At 51.5% G+C, this 20,156-nt stretch overlaps 2 protein-coding genes across 2 annotated transcripts; both read right to left on the reverse strand.

Annotated features, from left to right (window-relative positions):
* Nucleotides 1-1,421: 1,421 nt before the first annotated feature.
* On the reverse strand, nt 1,422-13,181 carry WDR73 (WD repeat domain 73). Its single transcript, XM_068991418.1, has 8 exons — nt 13,141-13,181; nt 12,322-12,389; nt 11,932-12,020; nt 10,159-10,247; nt 9,484-9,548; nt 3,623-3,787; nt 2,933-3,292; nt 1,422-1,794 (listed from the first exon to the last, which is right to left on the reverse strand). Exons 1-8 carry the CDS (start codon nt 13,179-13,181, stop codon nt 1,559-1,561), a joined length of 1,113 nt encoding a protein of 370 aa, XP_068847519.1. The 3' UTR covers nt 1,422-1,558.
* Nucleotides 13,182-14,410: 1,229 nt separating this feature from the next.
* Nucleotides 14,411-17,448, reverse strand: NMB (neuromedin B). The gene is made up of 3 exons (XM_068991604.1): nt 17,292-17,448; nt 16,488-16,660; nt 14,411-14,476 (listed from the first exon to the last, which is right to left on the reverse strand). The coding sequence occupies exons 1-3, from the start codon at nt 17,446-17,448 to the stop codon at nt 14,411-14,413; spliced, it is 396 nt and encodes a 131-aa protein (XP_068847705.1).
* Nucleotides 17,449-20,156: the final 2,708 nt, after the last annotated feature.

Here is a 20,156-nt window from a genome sequence, read left to right on the forward strand (position 1 = left end):
AAGTACTGTGGAAGTAACTCCTACTGGTCTGCTTCTCTGACTACACCCTGGCTAACACTCCTGAGTGTGAAGGCTAAGTCGCTCAGTCATGTCTGATTCTTTGTGACCCCATGGACTGTAGCCCAACAGGCTCCTCTGTCCATGGTGTTCTCCAGGCAAGAACACTGGAGTGGGTTGCCATGACCTCCTCCAGGGGAGCTTCCTGACCCAAGGATCGAACCTGTGTCTCCTGCATTGCCAGGCAGGTTCTTTACCACTAGCACCACCTGGGAAGCCTGGATAACACTCCTACTGATCAGAAACTCTGGGAACAGAGCCCAGCAGTCTGTCTTAACCAGGTGATTCTGATGCATGTTAAGATTTGAGAATCTCTGATGTAGGGGAAAGCCTTTTTACAATTACGTGTGCTGAGAACCTAACTTTCTATACACACACACAAGGAAAGTTTTGCATCAAGGAAAGATTAGCATCAATATACCTGAATGTCCCAGAAATTCAACTACTGCATAAAACTTGAGAAAACAGTACATTCTTTTGTGGAGAACTTTCCTCAAGGGTTTCTTCATCGATTCAGAAAAACCAGGTCCTTGACTTTCGAGTGTGAGTCACAAATGCAGCACCCCTGTCTGGGTCTGTAATCTTGGCTGCCCAGTTCTTGATTTTACCACATACATCCAGACTTGAGGGACATGAGTATGAGTAGTCTGAGGAGTTGGTGAGGGACAGGGAAGCCTGGCATGCTGCAGTCTGTGGGGTTGCAAAGAGTCAGACACAGCTGAGCGACTGAACTGAACATACAGGCAGGGGTCTGATGACCGCATTAGGTGGAAGAATGGCATTTATACTGAAATACAAAGTTTCCTGTTATTTTGGTCCGTTGTATTATTTTTTTTAATCTTCTTTTAAATTGCTATTTCCTTCATTGCTACTGGGGTTGACATTTTTTATGTTTATTTGCCACTATTCCCTGATGGCTCAGACAGTAAAGAATCTGCCTGCAATGCAGGCAACCCGGGTTAAATCCCTGCATCAGGGAAGATGCCCTGGAGGAGGGCATGGCTACCCACTCCAGTATCTTGTCTGGAGAATTCCATGGATAGAGGAGCCTGGAGGCTACAGTCCATGGGGTCACAAAGAGACACAACTGAGCAACTAACACAACACCACAATACATTTCAGTTCTGTAAAAGACTTCACAAAACCTGTTTACAGTTATTAGCTCTTCAGACTCTCCATACTGTGAATACGGACAGGGTAAAACACTGCCATTCTGCACTCAGGAGAAACGGGGCTCCCAGAGCTAAGAGCAGTTACCAAATATTTATTGTGCCATGCATCCTAGCAGTTATTTTAAAATGTATTACTTCTAAGTTTCCCAACAGCCCTGCCAGGTAGTTATTACCAGCCTCATTTTACAAATAAAGAAACTGGGGCGGGCTGACAGGCTGGTTAACTTGCTCTCAGCCACTCAGCTGGTAGCAGGGCCGTCTGCGGTCGCCTGAATCTGTGTCCTTGCTCCGCAGCAGCTTCCCAGGGCCTGGGCTGAAAGATGCTGGTGTCAGCGAGAGGCACAGGGGTCCACCCAGTCCCACACATGCAGAGAGGCGTCACTGGCTGCCGATAACACAGTCCTTGGTTTGTAGGGGTGCCAGGTGTGGGTGGTGACCAGCGGGGCAGGGTCCATCCCACTGTCGTCTAGGAAGATGTGACCTCTGTGAGTGAAGAGAGGTTCTACTTGTTGCCCCACTCCAGCCCAAGACGTGACATCATAGACCTGGACTGTCCCATCGAACCCTGAGGAGAAACAAGAGAAGAGAGTGTTGACACTGTATCTCTGAAACTGTTTTTATTATTTGCTCTGTGGAACCAAACAGGCTGGAGGGTGAGGAATCAGACAGTAACGAGGTACTTAAAGACCACCCGAAGGGCACGTGACATGTGGTCAGCCACGTCGACAGCGGCTGATGGCGTCACAAAGCACGTGCTCATGAGCATGTGTAGTCTGTCCATCATGGGCCAGGTCCAAGGCTAACCCTGCATTCTCTCTTTTACCCCTCATGACTATATGAAGTAGGTAGTATTTTGGTTTTTTTAAGTTTATGTATTTAGTTGTAGCATGTGGGATGCAGTTCCTTGACCAGGGATCAAAGCCAGGCCCACATTGGGAGCAAGGAATCTTAGCCACTGGACTACCAGGGAAGTTCCCATGAAATAGGTACTATTATTTTCCCCAAGAAACTGAGGGTGAAGAGACTTTTCAAACCTTTTCTGCTAACCCCCAATTCTAATCTCTCCACATGTGGGTCCCTCCCAGCACATGGCCTTGTCTCCTACCTGATGGGGGAAACAGAGATGCCTAGAGAGAGAGAAACACCCCAGAGACACCTACAGAGAGAATTACCCCAGCCTGGCTCATGTCTCCTGCCCTTTCTGGAGCCGGTTGTTATCAATGAGCCTCTCCTGCTCTCTCAACTATTGTCAGCCTCTCCCCGCTCAGAGGATTCTTCCGTGGGCTTTAAGATACCTCATGGCACACCCTCATTCAGCTAGATGCTGCCAGGTCAGACCCAGGAGTCTGCTGCCCTCCCTGGCTTGCTGTGATTCTAAAAGTGAGTAGCCTGAGAGGCACCCGAGATCCTGTCACCTCTCCCTGGTTCAGCCCATGGCTGTTCTGGTGCCGTCCCACCTGCAGGCTTCTGGACCAACCTCAGAACCGAATTCCTGCTGGGACAGGAAAGGCCCGCTACCCACATATGAAGTTTGGTAGCCAGGATGAGGAAGGGCCATCCCTCACGAACCTGGAGAACTAGGAGCTTTTCTGTGACAACTGTACCTTCCGGGGCCACATTTATTATGGGGCTGTGGGCTCCCTCCCGAGCACCTAAGAGTCCCCTGGGAGAGAGATGAAGTGACAAAGTCCTCTCAGCAGTACCTGAAATGGCCAAGCAGTTGTCCAGGCTGGGGGCCCAAGTCACTCGTAGCAGCTCTGGCTCAGGGCTGGGCATGGACACGGGGCACTGGACTGAGCTCACAGGCTGGCAGAGATCCCGGGGGTCGAGAAGACAGAGCTGCCCGTCTGAGCCGAGGCGGGCAATGCTGGGCCCAGGGCCCCGGCCCCCAGCTTCTGCACACCACCACCTTCCAGCGGACCCAGGGCCGGGGTTGAGGTTCTCTGACGGGGCCCACTTCTGGCGGGTGTCGACCAGCCCCAGGCGGCCTGAGGAGCAGCAGAAGGCGAAGGTGTCCGTGTCCAGGACCTGCAGGCTACTTAGCACATCGTCATCACTGACACCTGGAGAACGGGGCGAGTGAGAAAAGCTGCTGCAGTCAGATGGGGCTGGCGGGCCCGGCCAACGGGTGGCCAGTCCTTTCCTCGGCGAAGCTCCCCAGCAGCCCCAGGCTGAGTGAGCCGCGTCCCTGGTGCCCTCGTCTCGCAGGTGCACTCGGCTGGCTGGGTGCTGCTCTCAGGACCACCTCCCCACACCCAAAACAGGAGCCCCTGAGGCCAGGCCTCGCCTCTCATTCACCTCGCTTCCGCAGCAGCGGGCACGCAAGGCTGAATTTGGATTCCAGTGTGGCTGAGCAGGGCTGCGGGGGGAGGAGCTGGAAAGGACTGTGGTACCTGAGGTGTACGTGGTCTTCTGTGAGTCCGGATCCACCACCTTCAGGCTGCTGAGCCTCGTGCCGTGGAGGATGCCGGGTGCCACCGATGGGAAAACGGCCACCCTGGGCCAAAGAGGCTCCTCGCTCTTGTGCACGTCAATGGTGCTGACAGCTCTGATGACATCTGGTGGGAAGTGGGAGAGGCTCAAGTCCAGAATGTTAAGGCAGGTCTGCAACATCGCACGGGAAGGGCCAGGCAGAAGGTCAGGGGAGAGAAGGAGCTCACTGTCGGTGAGGGAAGATGTGGAGACGCAATAACCCTGCGCTGTGTTTCCGACTCTGGAGCTGTCAGGGGCACTGCCACTTCTCCATGATTTGTCTTATGGACTATTTCCCAAACCGGAGATAATGAATGACAGCAGCCACATCCAAACCCGCCAAGCAGCTCTGGCTTTTTATAGTTTTGTGGAGAACAAATAAAGGAAGAGAAAAGAACACACCGGCACTGTCATTTATAACAGGAAGAGTTCACGAAGTAACATTATTTCTTCAAAAACATGTCCCGTGACCTCAAGCTGTTTACTGAAGCCTAACAGGTGAAGGGTACAACACAGATGTCTTCAAATGTAAACAGGGCAAGAAAGTCCACGTCTTTTTCACACTGAACATCGACGCACTTGACCTCAGGCTAAATCAGACTCGAGCTCTGTTCACCTCAGCCTGCTTGGACAGCAGGCAGGTTCCCATCCTCTGCCACCTCCCATGCGTAACAGTTCAGAACAAGCAGTTTGCTGTACACGCTATTGTTACTTAAAGGGAGACACCCATTTTCCATTTTCTATTTTCTTGCTCCTAGAGAGGGGTCACTGTTTGGTTTCCAGGTTCTCTGAAGAAAACGGAGATCTGTATTTTTACACTCTAGATGAAGAAGGGATGGCCAGACACAGACACAGACACACAGACACACAGACACACAGACACACACACGTCACAGAGGGCATGGCCAGGCCCGGCTGCCTGCAGAGGCCCCCTGAGCCCTGCTCCCCAAGTCACAGGCCGGCCACAGACACACAGACACACACACAGACACACACACACACACACACACACACACACACAGGGCGTGGCCAGGCCCAGCTGCCTGCAGAGGCCCCCTGAGCCCTGCTCCCCAAGTCACAGGCTCTCGGTGCCCTTCGGCTGCGGGGGGGGTGGGGCTCGAAGCAGACACAACAGCTGAGCCTCAGGCCCAGAGTGTCTCTAGGGGCGCCAGTGAGGCGAGATTCAAACAGCCCAGCCGGCCTGACTCTCCCGGGCCTCACTTAGATGGCTCCCTCTTCCCCTTCCACAGACTCCAGGGAGCCTGGCAGGGATCCCCCAGGACCTGCTCAGAGCCAGGGGTTCTCAGGTGGGATCTGTCCCCTGACGGCAGGGAAAGAAGCAGCTGAGGGAAAGCCATCAAAGGCCGATTTCAAAGATGCAATGGAAAACAAAAGCTTTGGAGCTGCTGACTGGACAGTCACTCCACAGTTAACAACAGGAAAGAAATGCAGGTTCCTCCTCCTCCTCCTCCTCCTCCCCTCTCTCGGGGAAAAATACCCCCTCTACGAAAGCACACCACCCTCACCAAACCAACTGAAAGGAAAAATTACTATGAAGTCAAAACAAAAGATACTGTGAGGCACCTCCAAGAACTGGGCAATAAAAGAAAGTAGAGACTTCCCTGGGAGTCCAGCGGTTAAGACTCTGCCTTCTAATGCAGGGGATGTGGGTTCAATCCCTGGGCAAGGAACTAAGATCTCACTTGCTGCAGGACAACCAACCCGTGCACCGAAAATACTGAGCCCGGGCACTGCAACACAGATCGCGCATGCCACAACTAAGACCCAGTGCAGTCAAAAGTAAATAAATAAAGATCATTTGAAAAGAAGAAAGCAAGAAGGTTGTGTCTGAAGATTAAACCAGCAGAACAGGTCACAGCAGCTGTAAGCAACCTCCTTCAGGGGTCAGAATGGCTCCAGACCTGAGATACTGAGCGGATTGAAATTACCGGATTGTATTACCGGATTGAATGGAAAGTCGTGGCCATGAGAGGGCGCTGTTGAGCCACCAAAGCACAGAAATCCGGGCAACCTGTGGGGGGAGGGGCGGGAAGAGCCGCTCAGACTGAAGGTTTTAACTTCAGTGGAGGCCTCAGGAGACAGGTGGCTGACACCGTTAGACATGTCTTCATCTAAAGACATCCTCAGCAGATTCCTCAGCCCCCGAGCTGAGAGGAGAAGCCACAGACCCTACCTCCAGGGCCCTGGTCAGCACCTAGGCCTGGGGAGCTGTGCCTTCACGAGGTCTATGCTCTGTATAGGGAGAGAACTTGGAGAACTCTTTTTCCTGGTGGCTTCCCTGGTGGCTTCCCTGGTGGCTCAGACGGTAACGCGTCTGCCTGCAATGCGGGAGGCCTGGGTTTGATCCATGGGTCAGGAAGATCCCCTGGAGAAGGAAATGGCAACCCACTCCAGTATTCTTGCCTGGAGAATCCCATGGATGGGGGGAGTGCTAATTCTTGCTATGCTTGTGTTTACCACACAGCCTGAGATTAGGTTAGGTCTTCTATAGGAAAAGACTAAGGATCTGGAATACTTCATCTTTGGGGATACTTACTTTTTCATTATAAACTAATAAAAGGGCATTCTGGTTTATACAGTGTTTCTCCAAGTCTGGTCACTACATCCAGCAGTACCAACAGATTAGATTTGCTCTGGGTGTGCTCACAAAATCAGGTTTCTGAGACACCAAAGCTGTGGGTCAAAACCTGGACCTTGGAAAATATACTTTTAGGTATCTACAAAAACAGCTGGCCAGACTTGCCCAGATTATGGAATATTCTGCACTAATATCCAGGGGAAGATAATTATCTGATTTCCAACTGGCATATGAGAGTGTCAGGGCACGTCTCCTTGGGCCGAGCTCCCTGGGGCCTGGGGCTGCAGGTTCTCTGCGGCACCTGGTACCCCAGGCAGTGTCAGGACAGGAGGCAGCTCCAAAGGTGCCCCCCACCCCAGTTTTAAACCACTGCTGCCCCACACTGCCTAGTTTCAGAGAAACATAAAAAACAACTATCAGTCACTGGTGTAAGGACAGACACAGTGATCACGGGAACAGAATGGAGGGTCCAGAAATAAATCCTTACATTCACGGTCGACTGATTTTCAACAAACGCACCAAAGCAGATCAGTGGAGAAAGGTCAGGCTTCTTGACCCATGGTGCTGGGAAAACCTGACGTTCACAGGCAGAGAGATGAGCTTAGACTCTTCAGTCACACCACACACCAGTTAACTCTTAAGAGATTTAAGTGTTGGAGCTAAAGCAATAAAACGCTTGGGGGAAAAAAACATGGGGGAAATCTATGGGTAAGATAGTTATGACAGCAAAAGCACCATTCTTAAGAGAAATAATAAAATGGACCTCATTAAAATTTAAAATTTTATGCTTCAGGGGACCCTATTAAGAAAATGAAAGACAAGGAGAAAATATTAGCAAAACATACATCTGATAAACAACTTGTAGCCAGAATGTACAAAGAACATTCACAACTCAAAAAAGACAAAATAGCCAACCAAAAAAAATGGGCAGGTTTCCCTGGTGGCTCAGTGGTAAAGAATCCGCCTGCTAATGTGGGAAACATGGGTTTGATCCCTGGGTCAGAGAGATCCCCTGGAGAAGGAAATGGCAGCCCCCTGCAGTATTCTTGCCTGGAGAATCCCATGGACAGAGGAGCCTGCTGGGCTCCAGTCTGTTGGGTCACAAAGGGTCAGACACGACTGCGCCACTAAACAACAATTAGTAGTTACCACCAGGCATGATTATAAGCAGACTCTGAAATCAGACTAGAGTTAAGTCTTGGTTCTGTTACCATCTTTGTGACGTGGCTCAGACTCATGAGAATTTAATGAGTTCACACATGGAAAGTAATCAGTACAGTGACTAGAATATAATATATACTTATTAATATTACTGTTACATCTTACAGATCCTGATTAATTTGAACAAGTATCTATTAAAATGTACAGTGGAATTAGAATATCAAAGGGCCTGTGACAGCATATTATCTCAGCCTGCTGGAGGGGAGTGGATAACAAAACACTCTCATGAAGATTTGAATAGGTATTTTACCATAGAAGATACATGAATGGCTAGTAAGCACATTAAAAAGACGCTCAACACTACTAGTTATCAAGAAACTGCAGACAAAGCCACGTGATATATAATTTCACATCCATTACGATGGCTTTAATAAAAAAAGGCAAATAATAGCAAATGTTGGTGCAGACCATGGAGCAACAGGAACCCTCATACACTGCTAGTGGGAATGTAAATGATGAAGCCATTCTGGAAGAGTTTGGGAGTTCCCTAAAAAACCCAACATAAATTCACCACATGACCCAGCAATTTCACTCCTAATATCTATCCAAGACATAGGAAAACGTGGTCCACACACCTGTACATGAATGATCTCAGCAGCGTTATTCCTAATAGCCAGAAATCAGACCCAGCAACTGGTGAACGGATAGACAAACGTGGTACATCCATACGAAGGAACACTGTTCAGCCTTAAAAAGGAACAGGCTGCTGATACATGTTACGACACTGTACGACATGGTAGACCACAAAAGTACTATGATCATGCTCCGTGAAAGAAGCCAGCCACGAGAGACCACGTGCTGTGAGTCCACTGATACGAAACATCCAGAAAAGGCAAATCTGTCACAGAGACAGACAGCAGGGTGTGGGCAAGGGGATTACTAGTAATTGGCATGACAGATCTTACTGAGGACATAAAAATGCTCTAAAACTGACTTATAGCGGTAGTTGCACAACTTGTTAAATTTACTAAAAAAAAAAAAAATTCACTGAATTGTATACTTAAAATGGGGGAATTCCAATAACATTATGAAAAAATAATCATAATTATAAATAAGTATATTCAGACACCTGGAAGCTACAGCATCAGACAACTGACAAGGAAGAAATGACAAAGGAAAGCCCACAGGGTCAGAGACCTCAAAACCCAAATGACGACCAGAACTGCCTTCCTGCAGCAGTGGAGCTGGGGGAGGAGCAAACAGCCAGCTTCTGGGAAGCACCCAAGAGAGGCAGTGTGGGAACCACAGGCAGAGACCACACGAGCCAAGGGGCAGTTCCCAGGGAGGCTGCCTGTGCCTCTGGGCCCGAGTCCATGCTGGCCTACAATGCTTCCACCCAAGGAGGGATGGAAGGGGCTGGTGCCTGCCTGATGGGAACCGCAAACCCGCTGCTGGAAGGGATGCACCAAGGGAGCCCCCTCCACTCCCAGAGGAACAGTACAAATGCTTCCCGCGCCTCTCCGTCTCCTGTAGGTCAGCCCAGCCTCTTGCTCACTGTCTCCCTTCCCTGAGAGCGGCATGGCTGGAGAGAGAGGCAACCTCCCTGCTGCCCTCGTGCTGCCCCTGCCCACAGGAGAGGCCTGCGCTCACCAGGCGCCCTGCCTCTGACTGGGCTGGTGAGCTCCATTCCTGAATCAAGCTACAGGAAGCTCCATGAGCGGCTTGTGTGCACTGCTCTGGCTGCTAACTCATCTCTGCTCTGTTAAAGTAGATACTGCATTTAAAAATAAATTTTGGGTGCCACAAGGCACACGGGATCTTAGCTCCTTGACCAGGGATCGAACCTGTGTCCCCTGTGGTGGAAGCATGGAGTCTGAGATCACCAGGGAAGTGTCTATAGATTCTCCATTTAATTCCCAGTCGGCTCTGAGTCTACCTCTTAACCGGCTCAGATTAGGGACTGACGGTGTGGGAGAAACAGGCTTTCCTACAACCTCATCCCCCACCTATTCAGTCACTCACCACTGTCCTCTGCGAGCTGCCACACCTGCAGGTAACACCCGGGAGGGCCACTGGTCACCAGCAACCTATTTAGGATGGACAGGGAACCTCAGTACAGACAGTGGGGAGCTCACCCACATACCCCCAGCCTCTTCCTCTCCAGTGCACTCAGCGTGGGATCCCACACTCCCCAGACTGGGAGAGCTTACAGCAAGGAGGGTCATCAAGACCAGTCACCCTCATTTAACAGATGAAGGGCAGACTTGATCCCCTCCAGGGACAGCCGTGGGACTGAGCCCTGGCTGCCACTTGGCATGATGTGTCCAAGAGGACCCAGCAGGGAGCCTGAACACAGAACCCTCACCCACGGGCTTTCGGCCTCTGCCAACCAAGCTGTTAGCCCCAACCACCCACCATCGGCTCTCTGAGAAACTAACAGCATCCCTTCTGCTTTATGCCCTGGAGCAACACCACTGATCTGTGGGTTACAGTAGTCAGAGGGTTTGTAGGGACCAAGACACCACTGAGCGCTGGTGTCTCTGTATTCCAGATCTGTGTGTGCCCACAGCCTGTCCATGTGCCCCTGTGCAGAGGGCAGAGGGGGAGGGGTGGTGATAAAGAGGCAGGATCACCCTGCCATTTGCAGCCACTCCATCTGGAATGGAAGATCTAGGTCACAGACAGAGCTGACCTTACCTGGTGTCTGGCACGTGCTTCAGATCAAAGACAGACCTGTCTGAAAATCCTCCATGCTGTACCTTGAAATCTCTTTCAGGGAATAAGCCCTAAAATACAAATAGGTGGCCAATCAGAGAGGGCTGCTCTCCAAAGGAGTGTTTCAGAGGAGCTCCAGGTGAGGAGCCATATCCCAGCCTGGCAGGAAACCCTGGAAGCCGCTCAGGTGGTAATGATGCTTCTTGAGCAGGGCCTCTGGGCACTGTTACTTGTATAATAAATGTTGGTCTCAGCTGCCTACAGAGATGGCTTTCTTTCCTGCACATCCGAAGCCTTTCTTCTAACCTTTCTCCATGCCGAAAGCATTATATTCCAAGCCTGCTTAGGGGAGTCACAGAGGTTTAACAGCGTATCAGAGAAATAACTGGAATGTATCAGTGGACAAACATAGCCCCGTTCCTCCTGGCACCTCCCACCAGAAGTTAGGTGGGTTCCTCCAGCAGTAAAAATACAACCAGTCAATCATCCAGTATTCACTGTGCCAGCCACCTTATTTAGTGCTTTATCACGTTGAATTCTTAGAACTACCCTGTGACGTGGACACTATAATTATCCCTATTCTAAAATGACAGAGCTAGGGTACAGGGAGCTTAAGCAACTTTTCTAAGGTCACACAAGGGTTATGTTACACATTTGAACCCAAGTCTGTCTAACCAAAGTCCATGCTCTCCATGTGAGGAACCAGAGGAGGGGAAAAGGAGGCAGCCACAAGAGAAAAGAGGAGGGACTTGCCTGGTGGTCCAGTGGTTAAGAATCTGACTTGAAATGCAGGGGATGTGGGTTTGATCCCTGGTCGGGGAACTAAGATCCCACATGCCACACGATTTCCACATAACGCAACAAAGATCCCAAGTGCCACAGCTAAGACCCAACGTGGCCAAATAAACAAATATTTTTTAAAAAAAGAGAGAGAAAAGAGGAAAAGCCAGGGGTGAGGTGAGAGGTAAATCAGGTCTCTTATCAAGGCTTGATTTTGGTGTGGTCCTGGCTCCTGAGGGGTGGAGACGAGGGAGAACGAGAGCACCAGGAAGAAATCTACTCGAGGGCAGCAAAGGCTGAACTGATCTAGCCCATGAGTCTGAATGATTTCATAGTGACATTAGGCAACCATCAGCTTTTTTCATCACACATTCTTTTCTCCTGGCTTCTGGATTGCTGGCCGTTTCTGAGATGCCTTCTACTCTGAACACTATTCATTCTCAGTATTCCTTGTGGGTTCAGCTTTCTATTCCCATTCTTCAAATGTGCTCCCTGAGGTTCTGTCTTTAGCCATCATCTCTTCTTACTCTTTACACACTACACATTCATCTGAGCTGATCTTAATCATTCTAAGGTTTTAACCACCCTCCATACTCTAATACCTCCCTAAATCTGTTTCTTTTTTTTCACACCTACAGGATCTTCGTTACCCCTACAAGGGTTTGAACCCAGGCCCCCTGAAGTGGAAGCACAGAGTTGTAACTGGACCACCAGGGAATTCCCCCTAAATCTATTTTTGATGAAGTATAATTGACTTCTTGCTCTAGGAGCCCTCTGTAAATCACAGGACTTTCTGTAGCACTTACCTCTCTGCATATCTGTCTGTCTTTATTAGACTATAGGGCAGGCCCAGTGCTTACAGTTTCTCTCTCTCTAGTACCCGGGAAAATATTTAGTAGACAAGAGGAGCTCCATAAAGGTTTAATAAATGAGTAGAAGCAGACACATACATTCAGCACATATATTTCAAGTTACCTGGTTTTCTTTTACAGAAAGTCTGAGAGGCAGTATGAGATGAAGAATCTCATTTTTTTTCAGGCTTTCATAGCCAGCAACCAAGATTCCTGGAAAAAGAAGCAGAATATGCTGGGACAAACTGCGAGAAAGATTGTGAACCGTGGCTGGGTCTAGACACTCTGCCATATCTCCCAAAGCAAAAATAAACCCCTTTGCCACTGGTATGCCACTGGGGGACTGGACGAGAGCTAGACAGAAATATAATGCTGACAGAACAAGAAATTGCTGTAAGTGACCAAGAGGTCCTTAAGCTCTCAGAAATGGTTGGGTCCTTCTAGGCTGAGCTCCTTGAGTCCCAGCTTCAGGAGTGGGATTCCATCTCCTTCAGGGTCACGAAGGGCATCTCACCTTTGTCACCAATCCATTCAAGCACTCGAGTGGCTCCCGAGAGGTCGAATGCATGGAAATCTTGGTACCTGGATGACAGAGACACGATGTCACACACTGATGCATGGCCCTTTTACGACTGCTCAAGATGAGATGTTAGCATGGTTCGGTGGTTGGGGGCCCAAGTTTTGGAATCAAGCAGAACTGGGATCAAATCTTGTTACATATTTTACCCTCTGTGTGACTGGAACCAGGCCAGTCACAATTTCCCTGAGCCTCGTTCTCATGTGTAAAATGGAACTCCCAGAGTACCCTGACTTCACAAGGTTGGTGTGCGGAATCGAGACAATCTTTGTTTAAGGTTTAACTCAGAGGCTGGTGCAAAATAAATGGTCACTTGCTTCCCGGGTGGCTCAGGTGGTAAAGAATCTGACTACAATGCAGGAGACCTGGGTTGGATCCCTGGGTTGGGAAGATGCCCTGGAGAAGGAAATGGCAACCCACTCCAGTATTCTTGCCTGGCTAAGCCCATGGACAGAGGAGGCTGGCCGGCTACAGTCCATGGGGTCGTACAGAGTTGGACACAACTGAGCAACTAACACTATAAAACAAAAACTATGCTATTATTATCCCCCACAAGCACGGCTCCTACCAGTACTTCACACAACTTGCACACACAGAAAAGTGCCATTTCCCAGAAGCGGGAGCCAAGGCCCAGACGGAGCCCTCCGTATAGGTCCCGCCCCACACCGGGATTCCCCGCATGCTCCACCCCGCGCCCGTCGGCCCCCAGGCCAGTTCCCTGGCCCAGATTCCACGTCCCAAGCCCACACGATTTACAAGCGCAAGGACTCCACCAGCCAGTCTTCCGCGGGCTCCATGGCAACAGTCGCTTCCGGTATTCTATTTCCGTCTCTGACTCTTCCTGGGCAGGAGCGGCCTTCTCGCGAGGAGTGGGCGCGGCCTGCTTTGACATGGGGGCGGGGCCCAGAGATGCCCTAGCGCAGGCGCAGACCTGCTGTCCCTTTGCCAGGCTCGGTCTGAGGTTCTCCGGATAAACTCTCCTGGAAAAATGACGTCAAGTCAGGGATTCCCAGGATGTCAATTCCAGACGGGGCCTGAGGGATCAAATACACGCTGGTTTTATGAACGTGTATTTGCAGATCAGAGGAAAAGGCCAGATAAAATCCTCCCTGTTAAATTCGAATAGTATGTAAAACAGCGAGTAGTTTTTTCACTTAAGTATGTCCATGCAAGGACTTCTTGGCAGTGCAGTGGTTGACTTCGTGCTTCCAATGCAGGGGCAAGGGTTTGATCCCTGGTCTGGGATCTAAGATCCCGCGTGCCATAGCGCAGCCAAAAAAAAAAAAAAAAGTTATGTCCACGCAATATTTAGGATATCTTTTTATACGAAAATATTATTCATTGTTTATCTGAAATTCGACTATAACAGAGTGTCCTGTAGGTTTATTTGCTAACAGTCAGTCCCACAAGGCCAGAGAAGAGAGTAAGGGGACACTGGGGTCTGGATCCCAGCTCAGCTCTCTCCTTTGTTAGCGCTGGGCACTCCCCTCAAACCATGGCGAGTAGATAAAATCAGGTAAGCAAAGCCCTCCCGTGTAGTGTACGCAGTTCCCTTTTACAGGTGGGAAACAGGAGAGACTTGCCTCTGCCAGTAGGTGGCAGCGGCGAGAGTAGAAAAGCGGCTGGAAGAGGACCTGGCATCCCAGCAGGCACTGAGTGAGTACCTGCTTGCGAATGAGTGGATGAGCAGAAGCCCAGAATCAATTCCAGGCTGGTGCCGCGGAGTGTTCTGGGCTCTTTGGGGCCAGCCCCATCTCAGTGAACACTGGGTCTTCCAGTCTCCTTTCCCTCCCATCCCCTCCAGCACAGGTAGAAGGAGAGGACCAGACAGTCTACGTAAAGAGCAGGGTTTTATTCACAACTTCAACAGGGAAGCAAGAAATACGGCAGGGACAGCATCTGCATCTGCACCGGCAATATTCCTGACAGCCCAACCGGAAATCACGGTAATGAGTGACAGAGATGTGAGCCCATGATTTACATCCAGATGGGTCCCATACAGCACCTTCCCTGGGTAGGCACAATCTCAGCCATGTCGTCGTGTCTTCCTGATTAATAGCATCACTTCTGCAGCGTTTGCACCAGCAGCCTCCTGTGCTGAAGGGGAACACACAGAGGAATTGGCCCTGGGCGGGGGTGGGACAAATGATAGGGGCATCCTGCCATTCCTAAGTGCAGGGCGCCCACAGAGGTCGGCAGGGGCAGCCTCCCCACCCCACCCAGTACCTTTCTCCCTGAAGGGCCTGGGAGGGGTCAGGGCAGTGGTTTCCTCAACCTCACAGAGTGGTCATGACAGTCAATGGAGATCCTAGAAATAAAGTCAGAGCACCAGGCCTGACCCTGGGCCAGACAGTGTTCTGACTCCCCAACCTCCAGCTCCACCATAGACCTCACTTCTGAAGTCCCACCCCCCAGGGCTCTAGGTACTGCTGCCTCTGAGATTCTCGAGTTGGTCTTCATGTTTCAGGCCTTCAAGATCAGTGGACCCAGAGGGGCCATCATCTTCCTTCAGACCCAGCCAGCCTCAGTACGTAGCCCTTACACCTGAGGTCTTTAGGGGCCGTGCAGCATGTGAGGTCTTAGCTTCCCAGCCAGGGATCAAACTCGTGTCCCATGCAGGGGAAGCAGAGTCTCAACCACTGGACTGTCAGAGGAGTACCAGGCTGGTGGTTCTGTGCATCAGGAGGGTCAAGGTTGACTGGGACTGGGGATGAACTTTCTTTAGGGAATGTCCCTCCCTTCTTTCAAAATGTACACAGTATATGCTAGGCACAGTGGGAGACACACGGTTAAGCCAGCCACCGGCACAGCCAGGGAGCTGACAGACTGGTAACAGCTTCTGTTTACTAAATGTTTTCTATGCATTAGGCGTCACGCTCAGCATGTGACATAAATGGTCTCATTTAAGGGAAGTGGGACACTATTATTCCCATTTTAGGGTTGAGGAAGATGAGGCTTAGAGAGGCTACATGACATTTCTAAGGTCCCACAGCTACCAAGTAGCTGGATTATGAGCCCAGCATGCTGTCACCAGAGTCCACATTCTACTATACCTTATTATACCTTCTTCACAGAGCAACAAAGTACCAGGGAAGGTCTGTGGGATGGGGAGGTGCCAGGAGCAGAGAATGGATGAGCTGCCCCTCCGCCAGGCTGGAGACAAAGGCTGGCTTGGCTCCAGCTCTGGGGCCTTGAACCCTCTGTGTGTGCTCAATCACGTCGGTTGTATCTGACTCTCTGGGACCCCATGGACCCCGCCAGGCTCCTCTGTCCATGGGATTCTCCAGGCAAGAACACTGGAGTGGGTTGCCATGCCCTCCTCTGGGACCTTCGAACCTACATCTCTTCCATCTCTGGCACTGGCAGGCAGGTTCTTTACCACCAGCGCCACCTGGAAGCCCCCCTAGCCCAAACCCCATAGGTCAGTGGTTTACAACCAAGGGTAATTTTGGCTCCCTCCCATGACCCCTCCAGAGGGGACCTCGGGCAGTGTCTGGGAGCATTGTTGGTTGTCATAACTGTGAGCAGAGAGGGAGGCTGCTAAGCTTCCTACAATGCACAGAACAGCCCCCACAATGTAGGACTGTCCCGCCCAGAAGAGCAGGAGGGCTGGGGCTGAGAAACCCTACCAGTGGTCACTGAGGCAGATAAGAAACTGGGAAGAGCACTGGTCAAAGTGAACGAGGTCCAGACTTGGCCCTGGCTGCTGACTCACTCTCTTCATCCTTTCTGTGGGCACCAGGGTCCCAATAAGCACATACAGGGCACAGCAAAGGTGGACAGCACGGGAGGGGCAAGTCTGCATAGACCAGAGGGTGAGGGTGGGGTGGGAAGGTCCTGCTGGAAGAAGCTGGATAAGTCCAGGCTGCGCCTTTAGACTGGGCAGTGGGTGAGGAGGAACGTCTTCCCCTACTTTTTTTGTCCCTTCGGGTTTGCTGAGAAGGTCAGCTCCCTTTTTTTGGAATCCTCCCACTTAGCTCTGGATCACAGGGACAGCCTAGAATCCCTGGCTTTCCTGGGCCTCTCCTGCCCTGGCTGGGCACTCACACCCTATGCCCAATGCGGGATCCAGGGGGAGCCCTGGCTGAGTTCTCCTGGCTCACCTGGGTGTGAGGTGCTGGGACACTGAGGCTCATGCCCAGAGCTTGCTTTTGCAGGAGGACCCTGAGCAGATGATGACTCAGCTGTGGTGTCTGGTCCCTCAGGGAGGTGTGGGGAGCTGTCCCCAGTAGGGATGGGCTGGGGGGCTCCAAGCTCTTCTTGCCCATGAAGTGACCTAGAAAGGAAGTGCCAAGGCACAGGGAAGTCAGGGAGCAAGGATGCTATCCCAGTGGGCAAGTCCCCATCTCTCCCGCTTCTCAGTTCTCCTTGCAGGAAGATATACACAGAGTCTCTCTCCTCCTGGTCACCAGAAACCACAAAGAACCCCCAGTGGTGGCAAAACCTGCACCTCAGCTTTTCCGGAGCAGGTAGAGGTGGGTGGAGGGGATGGCACAGCTGGAAGGGGCGGTGGGAGGCCCCAAGGGCCAGGAAGAAACTCTGCCAGTTGTGCTGTCTGCTTAGGAGAGAGAGGGGAAACAGCAGAGAAAGAAGTGAGGACAGGAGGTGTCTGTAAGGTAGAGGTGCAGAGAGAAGACACACTAGAGGTCGGAAGATTCAGTGCAGTCTTGTCTAAGGGAAGAGGAACAGGCTGGCAGGTAGCTCTAGGGTCCAGCCTCAGCTCTGCTTTAAACCGGCTGAGTGAAAGATTTAAACCAAGTCACTGGGTCTGGGTCTCCAGTTCCCCCATCTTACTAGATGAGTTCCAGGGTCCCCACTAGCCTGGACACTAGTGTCCCTGTAGAGGAGAGGCCAGAGAAGGAAGGTGGGAGGGGCGGGGAGCGCTCGCCAGAACCCGGAAGACTCACCGGTGGCCCAGAGGTTGCCCCGCGGGTGCACTCGGATCTTGCTGGCCCGGCTGCGGGGCTCCGGGAGATCCCAGCCGAGCGGGGCGGCGCCGGCCGCGAGCAGAGCAAAGAGCAGGAGGCCGCCGAGCAGCCGAGCACCCCCCGCCCGCAGGGTCATGGCTGGGCACGGGCGACGCCTCGGTTCAGGTGCACTTGGCGCCGACTCCAGTCCCCGGCGCGTGCCTTCCCTCCTTTTAAACCCGCGCCGCTGGGGGCGGAGCCCGCCCCGAGGAGCCCGCCCCCAGCGCGCTCGCTGCCGCCCCGGCCCCGCCCTCTCGGACTCCAAAGTCGGCTGGGGCCAGGGCCGGGGACCCCCTCGACCCCTCCCACGCCCGCCCTCCTGCCCCGACGTGGGCATGGCTTCCTCGGGGTGTCCCGGCCCAAGCCCACCAACTTCAAGCTGAGGATGGGGGAAAAGCCGGCTCCCCTGGCCCTCCTCGCCACTCCCAACAGCTGTCGGCCGAAGGACGGCTTCAGGGTAGAAAAAGGGGGCGAGGATGCCCCCTTCCCGGGTAACATAGGCGTTAACTGTGCCCAGCAAAGTGCCGGGCACCAGAGGAGCTTGCCAGTCGGCCCCTCCCTCTTGGAGCATCTGACCTGCTCACCCAGCTATCTTTATGCCCTCGCTCCCGGCCAGCACTCACCAGGTCAAGCAGAAATCACAGCACATGCTCCGGATGGCAGCGCAGAAGGATGGAAGGGGAGCCCTCCTCAACCCACCTCAAATGGTGAGAGCCTGGCCTCTCAGTCGGCCAGGAGGCAGATCTTTGAGTCAGGGGAGTGAAAGGAGCACTGGACCCGGAGTCCATATACAAGCTGTGTGATCTCTTTGACCCTCACCTTCAACTGTCAAGTGGGAATAACCCCACTGCCCTATTTTTAATAATTTTACATCTTTTTAGCCCAATTATTTTGTGGCAGGAGGCAGCAGTCCTACAGGACTCTCAAAGTCAGCACTCTCAAGGAGCCGTCCATGCTTGTCTTGGAAAGAACATTTAGGTCAGTGGCAACACTTAATGAACAGAAGAGGCTGTGCTCCAGAATAATACATTTATTTTTGCTTAAATGTTTACCAAACACCAACATTCAGAGCACCATGCTAAGGACAGGAGGGGAGACAAAAGACAACAATCTGCTTCCACCATAGCTGACCATCTCCTTGGAGAGACAGAGTACAAAAGCAGTTAATGACGGAGGCGCAGGTTACCAACCAACCCCTGGGCTCTGGACTCTTCTCAGAAACACTGCACAGTGTGGCTGTGAGAGAACCTACTCCCCAGACTGGCTCAATAACGGTACCTGCTATTATTACTCTTGCCATATCTAGCTCAGCAAGGCTCTGTGGATCACCATCTTGGAAGGGAAAGTGTGTACAAGAAGCTGATTGTCATGCTGAGCTCCCAGAACGCATGACAGGCAGGACAAGGACACTCCGTTTCAGGCCCAGGCTTTCTTCCCACTCTCCCTGCTTCTCATCTCCCACCCTGGCATTTACACCTCTCCGTATTCTTGTCACTGCTTCAGCCATAGTGTACAGATATAGCTCGTATCACCTTCCCGTTATAATCATCCCTTTTCACTCCCCCCCCCCGCCCCGCCCCACTTGCATCACACACCCCTCCTGTCTTCTCTAGTCCTCGGTCACAGAAGTTAGGAGGCGGCACTGAGTGCTGCCTCACTCAGAGGCTTGAAGGAATCTTATTTGGCAGGCTTCTCTCTCCTCATGTTATAGCTGCAAGCAGGCTCGGACTGGAAACTTGCCCAGATGTCACGCTGGAATCAGACTTCAGGTCTGTTCAGAGCACTCCTTCAGGCCCCCAGAGTCATCAGGAACTGATGCTGCCTTCTCTGAGCCATGCCCACGCCCGCTGTGCCATCCTGTTAAAGAGCAGGTTGGTGTGGATTTCTCAAGGGGGCGAGGAAGCGGGCACTGACTGACTGAGAGTTTCACCTCTCTTCTGCAGGTGACCCTGGCACCTGGGTTCTGCTCTGACAGGTTCACTTATAGTTAGACAAACCTCCTCTGACACAGCCTGTGTTCACAGCTCCAACCACACCTGCGAGAATGATCCCAGATGCCCCTGGGGATTATTTCATCTGTCAGGTGAGCACAGGAAGAGGGGCCTCCAAGGACCCTGGAGAAAGAAGCAGGGCAGCAGCTCCACAGCCAGCTATAAACCACTGTCCCAGGAATGCGCAGTTAGGCACAGCAGAGAGGGGACTTGCCCAAGACAGCGCTTCCACGTCAGATCCCTCGGGCAGTAGTGGTGGGCTGAGTTTAAAGTGAGGACCTCAACTGCACACTGCCTGTTCCTAAGTCCCCTCTCCCTGGGGGAAGACAGACTGAATCACATGGACAGTGACTCATGGAACTGCCAGGGGAAGCTCTTCAGAGCTCACGCTGACCCTCTGAGATTTCAGACAATGCAGAGAAGATTCAAAGGACACCCAAAAGGTGAGTAAGGGGTGAAAGACATATGGCAAATCCTCTGATAACCAACACCAACCAAATATTTAAACTGCATCATGCTTTTAATAAAGATTGCTTAAAGAACATATATATTATTGATTGCTACGTTTCATTAAATTAGAATCAATTACAAATAACATCTTTTCACAGCCAAATCTTTTTTTGTTATTGTTTTCCAAAGCACTTACATGCACACTCCTTTGATCACCAACACTACTTTGACGCAGTAAAGGCTAGTACTATGTCCATTTTATAGATGAGTTAACTCAAGTAAACACAAGTTAGGTGCAAAGAAGCTAAACAAACAGAGAAAACCTGAGTGTGGACTTCAAACACATGAAAGGTAGAGGACAAAA

This window comes from Capricornis sumatraensis, chromosome 19 (genome assembly GCF_032405125.1).
Source record: "Capricornis sumatraensis isolate serow.1 chromosome 19, serow.2, whole genome shotgun sequence".
Classification (NCBI taxonomy): Eukaryota; Metazoa; Chordata; class Mammalia; order Artiodactyla; family Bovidae; genus Capricornis; species Capricornis sumatraensis.